Here is an 8,751-nt window from a genome sequence, read left to right as displayed (position 1 = left end):
TTAACCCATTGATTATTATTTATTAATTTTCAGAATGCTAATGATATCATACTTTATATAAGCATTATATAAACATTTCAAACTTTTTTACAAATATTACAAAACAAATATTGCTTAAATGATCATTTAAACAATGTTTAGCTATTTGCTTTTGAGCTATATTTTGGTTGTAAAATCCACTGATGCATTTCTCTGTGGAGAACAGTCTGTTTGGTGGCATTAGTTTTTACAGCTGGTAAAGTGAAATTACAACAGCAGCATGCCCAAAAATGCATTAAATTCCAAGTTATTATGTTACCATGCTATTTCTAATAAATAAGAGTAATGAATCTAGAACTTGGTGTTTAACATGTAAATATTCAGGCTGCTCCTATGAAAAGCTAATGAGAATACGCTGAATGGGTTTAATTATGTATGCATGGATCCTATAATTACATCTGAGTACTATGCATGCTACTCGCTTCTGTAACATTTGTCATTTTCTTTAATATTTATGTTAATGCATTATGATGTAATATTATGGGAGTCCAACAATAGACTAAAATGTAACTACACCTCCTACCTTTTGCATAACTCCATCGACTGCACACACACAATTTAAAAATAGTTGATTCTACTATTGACTTTTGTTTAATGTCATTTATTGGAGTGGATGATTGAAATCTGAACAAACAAGACAAATTTGGCTAGTTAACAATTTTTTAATTTAACAACCAGGAGCTTCATAAGCATGTGGAAGAAGCATGCAAAGGTAAAACAGCCTGGCACCTTTTAATGCTTGATCACACTCCTTTGTGGGCATCCCATTCTTCAACCAGCATTTCAGAAATTAGAATCCGATGTATTTTTTTAATCCCAGACTGGGAAATTTCAGCATTTGTCTCAACTCAGTCAGTGTGGTTGAGTTAGTCACTTTGCCACAAGCAGAAGATCCAAGTTGATGTTCAGTGGGGTTGAGGTCAGGGCTGCAGGCAGATCACCTTCAAATTCTGGAGGTAATCTCTGATAAACCCCGATCTGTAGGGGACCGAGTTGTAGTCTTGGGGGATAGAGTTTGAGGTGAGACTATAGAGATATGAGATTTCCACTGGTTGAAGAATCTCCTTTTAATATTTTTCTGCATTGAGTTTACCTTCAATGATGACAAGCTTTGCTTTTACAGTGAAACTGATGCTGTCCCATACCATCACACTGCCTCCACCAAAAGCTATTATTCTATCAGTGCAGCAGCCAGCATACTGTTCTCCACTTATTTTCCACACTTTGACCCTACAACTTAACTTCCGTTAGACAAACCTGGATTGTGCGCTGAACATAGCGTGCCTCCAAGTCCAGGTTCCAGCACACATGTGGTTTCACCAGACAGGAAAAACAGTGAAGGGCAGTCAATAGCAGAAAATGTTATAAGAAAAACAAGTGGAGCAAACTTCCAGTGGAGAATAAATTTTTAAATCCAGGTTAAAAACATTTCTTTCTCTGCATTAAATCTGCATGGTATCTTTAAACTTAGTTTGCTTGTCATCATTCTAATTTAATCAATTATCTTATTATTTTTGCTATTTGTTGCAGCCTTTTCCTACTTTTTAATGCTTTCTTTGTACAGTCTTTTATGTAAAGCACTTTGAATTGTCTTGTACATAAACTGTGCTATATAAATAAACTTGGCTTTGGCCGGGAAGATTTGTCAAGTTTTCTATGGGTGCAGTGTGACACAATTTAAAAAGGGAAATAAAATGACTTTCCAACTGTAAAAGATTTACTACTAAGAACCATTGTTATAGTAAAAAAACAACAAAAAAAATCCACCTACCACTAAATTCTTTACTTTTGTGCTCAAAGCTCGTGTTAAAATGCAGTCCACAAAGAATGTTTGAGCTCCTTTTAAATAAACTCTAAAAAAAAAGACAAGAAAGCAAAAGCAGAGGAAGTCACACGAGAAGTATTTATTTGGTATAAACTGTCAGATTATGAAGCAGAAACAGCTTACATCACAACACCGTCTTTGCAATACTGTAAGAGTCATTAAAAAGGTATTTATAAATTTATTCAACAAAAACGTATATCTGACAAGTTGTAGGATAAATCACAATTTACACGAAAATAAAAATATATATTAATAAATTAATTAGGATGAAATGATAAAATGTAAACCATGACATAACATGGAAGAAGAGAGCATACTGCTTCATGAAAGTTTGTATGAATGAGGATTGAACAAAACAAAGCAAACACGTCACCAGAATTACAAATAAGCGCACAAACTCCCACTGCCTCACACAAAACTGTACAGTCCAGTTCAAACCAAATACACTTCCAGTCTGCACAAGTTTACTGCGACTTGAAGCTCACAGGTGCACATAATAAACACGCCTATACATGTTGCAAGATTAAAAAAACAAACAAACCTTGTTGGTAAAGTAGGTGGACCCTTTCTGAACACTGGATGACAGGATATTAGTTAAAGCACTGCCACAACGTTCAACCATAAAATTAAAGTTCATGCGACACAGCTGACTGCAGCAACGCCGACCAAACGGGTTCAGCTGAAATATAAGATTATCCAAAAAGATTACTGTTTTTAAATTTCTAACCAAAAACTGAAGGGCTTCCAGTCAAGTAGTTAATCCTCAGTCTATTTACACTCAACAGCTTGTGCCCTGAGGCCTTGTTCGCCAGCTTTTTGTAAAACATTAAGACTGTGTTAAAAGCTTTGGGGCTTCATTAGTAGCCAGGACTTTCTAACGGATAAAAGAAATAATCACAACTCTTCAACTTTGAGATTATTAATGAGTTAAAGTGACGGCTGCCTTCTGGGCTGCTCCTATTTTTTGTTTCTTTTAATCAGGCAGTGATATAACAGTCCGATCTCTGAGATTGATCACAGTATCAAAGAAAACAGAAGGAACCTGAGAAAAAAAGTCACAGGAAATTTGTTCTGCTTGAAAATGAGCACATATATATGGTATATATGGTATATATATATATATATATATATTCAAGTTCCTGAAGCTCTGCTGCAATATTATCACACTTTAGCTCAAATGGAAACTTCTTTGGAGACCTGTGATGGTTACTGTTTGTGAAACAGCTGAGGACTCCTTGCAACATATTTTCACCATCACAGAAAAGCTTCTGCTCCAGTAAAGGAAGATCATTTTCAGCTTGGATCATTCAAGTTAAAAAAAAAATGTGTGCAAAGCCTAAAAAGTAAAAAAAAAAAAAAAAAACAGGTGGAAACAATAACAATAATAACAGGGGTGTGAGGGAAAATGTAGTCACCCATCTGAACCATGCTCCTTTTTACCAAACTGTATTGAAATCTTTAAGAATTTCTCTTCTGTATACTAGAAAGCATCAGGTATCAAGTCAAAACAGTTTGAAGAAAGGCTTTGTAAAGGAAAACATGTTTGTCCTTCCAACATGTAACATGTTGCGACGGTTGTTGGTTCCACTTGAAAAACAACTGTTATGCTTCTGAAGCTAATTTATTTTTAAATGAAATGCTCCAAATTGGTTCAAAAAAGTGTGAGGATCACAACAGAATCTTCTCCATGCGGGTGGAAAAGAAGATTGTTTTAATGGTCCTTTTTCCCCTTATGCTTTGCTTTTAGTTGAATTCAGTTAAGATGCCATAAACAGATTAAGATCTTCTCTTCTCAGTCGTCACTTCCATTATGTGTCAGCTAATACAAGCTATGGACAGTTATTTTACTACCTGCATGTATTCTGAGTTAAAAAGTTTTAGCCTAAATAGTCTAGACCAGGGCTACTCAATTCGGTCCTACGAGGGCCGCAATCCAGCAGGTTTTCCATGTATCCCTGCACCAACACACCTGAGTCAAATTAGGTGGCTCTAACAGCCAATCAGGTTCTACACAATGACTCATTAATTTGACTCAGGTGTGTTGGTGCAGGGATTCATGGAAAACCTGCTGGATTGCGGCCCTCGTAGGACCGAATTGAGTAGCTCTGGTCTAGACAGTTATCCTAAAGACCTAATACACAGCTTAAAAAAAAAGTGTAAACAAAAGCCAAGGCCTTCCAGCCAGCTACTGTCTCCGGAAAACTTTGTCTCATTTGTCTTTTTCGAAGGATATTTAGACGAAGAACAGAGTTTATTTAATAGAAGAAAACTTGGAACTTTTTGCTTGGTCTGTACGTGCACTTACATGCATGTGTAACCAGACAGATGGCTACAACATAGAGCAGAGATGCTCTGATTACAGCACAGAGACACAGAGAGAGTGCTCTCTAGTACATTCACGACAACACAGCTGTATCTCCATGTATTAGGTGGTTTAGGTGTTTTCTGCTGCATTAAAGTTTAAAAGCCTCAAATATTCAACCTTTTTTAATTTAGTGTCTTAGCATCAACCTTAACCCTGCCTGGTGCTCAGCAAAGCTGTCTAGAGTAGTTTCCATCAATCAGTTTAACATTTACTGAGAATACGTCGCCCTCTCCTCCATAAATGTCATCATCTCGGGTCCGTTAAGTAGCAGGGTTGACCAATACTTGAAAAGAATGTCGGGAGACATAAGGAGCATATCCAGATATTCAAAGCATTCTTTAGGATTAACCTGGTCTAACTGGTCTGACCTATAAGAGACACTAAGTTAGTTTGCTAACTAGTGAGAAAAGGTTACAAAATCATTCATTTAAAGAACAGCTCGACAGCTGATGAGTACCTTGTTTGGTTCTTTATGGGTTTTCTTGTTACTGAATTATTTTTTTGTGCACTAATCGAACACTCCATCATATAAAATAAACGATGCTAGTTTCACAAATTTCACTCATATCCTGAAATAGTCTCCAGTGTTTTTCATTCAGAAATCCACAGTATAATATCAGATTCAATGAGCTGCATTGTTCTACGCTCCTGTTTATGTTCTATGTCTGACAAATAAATATCAACAAGCACAATGATGGTACATTCCTCACACACTCACAAAACACAACCTGTCCCTCTGGTTTTTTTTTTTTTTTAGCTTCTGTTCAGAGTAACAGCAACCTGCAGGTCTGTAACAAACTCTGGACTCTGTGGTCTCATGTAGCTTAGCGTTTTAGAAGAATCCTGAAGAGGTGAAACAACAAGCACCTGTCCAGGAGGAGTGCAGCCCTGATCGTAAGGCAGCAAAGGATTCATTCTTAGACTGTCAACAAGAAAGCAGCACCAGAGGGCACAAATGAGCATGCCTTGTTGCTATGGAACAGAAAGGGAGGGGGGGGGGGAGCAATAAGAGGAGGCGGGGTGGGGTTACGGAGGTCCTCCTCGTCCATCAGGGAGTCTCTGAGCCTATGAGCAATAAGAACTCGTGAGAAATGATGAAGGTAAAGAAGTACACGCAGAGATCTGAGAAGACGTCCCCCATCCTCCTGTAGGTGTCCATGGAGCGGTTGATGACTTCAGCGGGGATGCCGGACAGCAGCAGGGCAGCAGTCAGCACAGTGGTCTTGGTCTTCTTCTCGACCTGCAGAAACACAAAGGCCGGATTATATGAGGCTACTGATATTTACGCAGTATTGGATGATAAACTGGAAGTAACAGAAAAACTAAACAAACAGCAAATACAACAACAAAAAAATCTTCTAAATTACATTAAGTCAGCTTCCCAGACTAGGCAGCAACAGACCACCTCCGCCCCAAACACCATCTACAAAAACGCTAAATCATACCTTCTATTTATGGCAAAACAGTTCAAATCTAGGCATTTATACGGAATTACTATTATGCATTCATGGTACTAATACTAAGTTAAACTCACCAACCACATTGTTAGATCTCTCTGCTCAACAGCTTGTTAACAAAATAACTAATCAGCCAATCACATGGCAGCAACTCAAAGCATTTAGCATGTCAACATGGCCAAGATGACTTCATGAAGTCAAACTGAGCATCAAAATGAGTTCACACAGACTCATCAAAACTGGACAACAGATGATGGAAAATTGTCTCCTGGTCTGATGAGTCTCAATCTGCAGAAAACCAGCATTATGCGCTCACAAAAAAAAAAAACCAACAAAAAACTGCTGACTCACCTTTGGAAAGTATTTGGACAATCCCATGTAGGCCAGTTCAAGAGTAAGAAACGGAGCAAAAATTGACTAGAAAAGACAAAAGCAATGACAAGGGTCAAATGGCAACTGACAGCTTCAACACAAAGCCTTGATGTAGAAAATAATTCCATGCTTTTTATATACATGCACATAAATTAGAGTCTGCACTCTCGTTTTTACAGCAAGTAGACCTACCAGATACTTGCAGACAAAAACCCTGACAAACACAGCAAGGAGGATGCTACCAACGAGCCTGAAGACCCTGAAGGGATCAAACTCGTCTGAGTCGGGCCCTCCATCCTGAGCTGGCTTCTCACTGACCAGCTGACCTCGAAGTTTCATGGCATCGTCAAAACGGGACAGGTACTTCTGAAGACCTCTGCGCGGGGAGCCACTGTGGTCATCCGATGCTCCCCGTTCTCCCTTTGGTCTCTGTCTGAGACCTCCAATGTCGTCTTCCAAAGATGCTCCGAGCGGCTCACTGCAGTCTGGCAGTGGTGAGCCCCTCCTCTCTGGGGTGGCAGTGTGAGAGTGGCTGCCATGCCCTGCAGACTCTGGAAGGAAGGGAGATGGTCTCTGTGAAGATGAAGACCAGGGCTCTGTCCTGTCAAGATCAAGGTGGAAGCGGGGCTCTGTGGGACGCCGGGAGGCTCCTGCATAAAAGATGACATCACATTCAACTACAGCTGACACAGAGTAAGGCTTGGGTTACCTTAAAACATTATCTATAAAATAGAAGCCAACAAATTAATGGGTTAGATGACCTAATCTATGGCTGTTCATAAAATATTCATGCATATTATGGAAATATGTTCTATCAGAAAAAAAAATATCTTAGGATTTTTTTAACCTGTCCTGTACAGTATCATGACAGCAGAATGATAGTCTGGCAAAATAGCAAAAGGAAAAAGGTGGATCAAGGAGAAATAGGAAGAGAAAAGATAGAAAATGGGAGAACAAAAGTTAAAAAACAAATCACAACTGCAGTCAAAGCTAACCAGAGAAACTGAACAGCTGCTACACCTGTAAAGTAGCAGTAAACATCCCAGTCTTCTAATAGAACATAACAGGCAATCTATAGGGGCACATGTGAAGAAAATAAAAAAAATTAAAAAACCAAAAAACATGAAACCATGTAAAAACCAAGAACAGCAACGAACGGAAAGTACAGAAAGCACTCGTTAGTTTCTTTAACTGTTTTGTCCAGGAAACCACATCCCAAAGATGTGAAATCATGAAAGACTGATGCTCAGGATGAGTCAGCTAATTAGCTTTGCATCAGATTTACGGTGCATGGAGGATTTTTACAGCAGCTTTTTTGTTTGTGATGACTGACTAATTTCCTTTGGGAAAATTTACTGACCGTCTTAGGTCTACATAGAGAAACAAGGGAGACTTTAATTTGAGAATGAACATTCACACGGGGACCATGTTGTTACTGGTATGAGTCCCCAGGATGAGTGAATACACCACCCATTGTGTTTAATTCACACGTGTATTTTACATGAGTATTGGCATTATAATAGACAACAATTAATAAAGACTGTGGGGAGGGCAAACAGCAGCCGTGGGCGAGGCAACACGTTTCATCACCCACCCAGGAGCAAAACAGAGTGACACGCATCAGTTTTGAAGCATACCATTATTTTCAGAGTCGTTTTTGGAGAAGCCCACGATTCTTTGCATTCTGTCCTCTGAATTCATAAGCAGCTTTCTCCTCCGGATCTCTGCTCTCCGCTGCGCCACCGAGATGGAGCTCGTCTTCTCCTCGCTGGTCTCGCTCGACTCCATGTTTATACGTGAGTTAAATTAGTTTTAGCTAAAAGATGTAACCGCAGCGCATAAAACCAGCACCTCGACGGATGGCCGTGGACGAAACAAAACCTTCCGAGCACTGAATCAAATGATAAAACATCTAAGAATGGACCCAGCGCTGTCTGTACGGAGGACGCACAATGATGACGTATTCTTCAAAAACTGCTCGGTGGTCCGTGGGTTTTTCAGCCCCGCACGCTGTTTGACAGGAAGCTAACATGATAGATAGATAGATAGATAGATAGATAGATAGATAGATAGATAGATAGATAGATAGATAGATAGATAGATAGATAGATAGATAGATAGATAGATAGATAGATAGATAGATAGATAGATAGATAGATAGATAGATAGATATGGATCACCAAAGTTTTGTAATTCAGAATTTCCGAAAGCAGTCGCACTCTTTAATTTTTGTTTTTCTTTATTTATCCTAATTAAATAATACAATGAAAGAAGATGTTTGAATTATTTCCATCTGGGTGTAGGAAAAGAAACTCATAGTTACTAATGTAGCCTACAAATAAAAAAGAAAATCAACAGAATAGGCAGGGTGACCCGGTGGTTACAGGAGTATGCTTGGATCTGGTGGTAATCTTGTCTCACGAGACTTTTTTTCAAGGAGGATGGAAATTTCTAATTCTTTGAAAAACTCTGCATTTCACTGTTGTGGTGTCAAGGGTGGCAGTCATATATTTTTTATTCGTAAAAAGATTTCTATCTCCTCCTGCATCTACACCAAACCACCTCATGAGAGCGTAAAAAGTTTTTAGTGATATTAGAGGTTTGTGGAAATTTAGGTGTTTCCCTTACCAGTAAACACACACACACACACAACACAACATTCATGTTTTGTAGTTTAGGCCACTGAATTATAG

General features: G+C 38.7%; 1 protein-coding gene across 1 annotated transcript; it reads right to left on the bottom strand.

Moving 5' to 3' along the window:
- Positions 1-4,934: 4,934 nt before the first annotated feature.
- On the bottom strand, positions 4,935-8,027 carry camlg (calcium modulating ligand). The gene is made up of 4 exons (XM_042007741.1): positions 7,696-8,027; positions 6,251-6,708; positions 6,038-6,103; positions 4,935-5,469 (listed from the first exon to the last, which is right to left on the bottom strand). Exons 1-4 carry the CDS (start codon positions 7,844-7,846, stop codon positions 5,278-5,280), a joined length of 867 nt encoding a protein of 288 aa, XP_041863675.1. The 5' UTR covers positions 7,847-8,027; the 3' UTR covers positions 4,935-5,277.
- Between the last annotated feature and the right edge of the window lie 724 nt (positions 8,028-8,751).

The sequence above is a fragment of the Melanotaenia boesemani genome, chromosome 15 (assembly GCF_017639745.1).
Source record: "Melanotaenia boesemani isolate fMelBoe1 chromosome 15, fMelBoe1.pri, whole genome shotgun sequence".
Taxonomy (NCBI): Eukaryota; Metazoa; Chordata; class Actinopteri; order Atheriniformes; family Melanotaeniidae; genus Melanotaenia; species Melanotaenia boesemani.
This window is presented reverse-complemented; position numbering and strand designations above follow the sequence as displayed.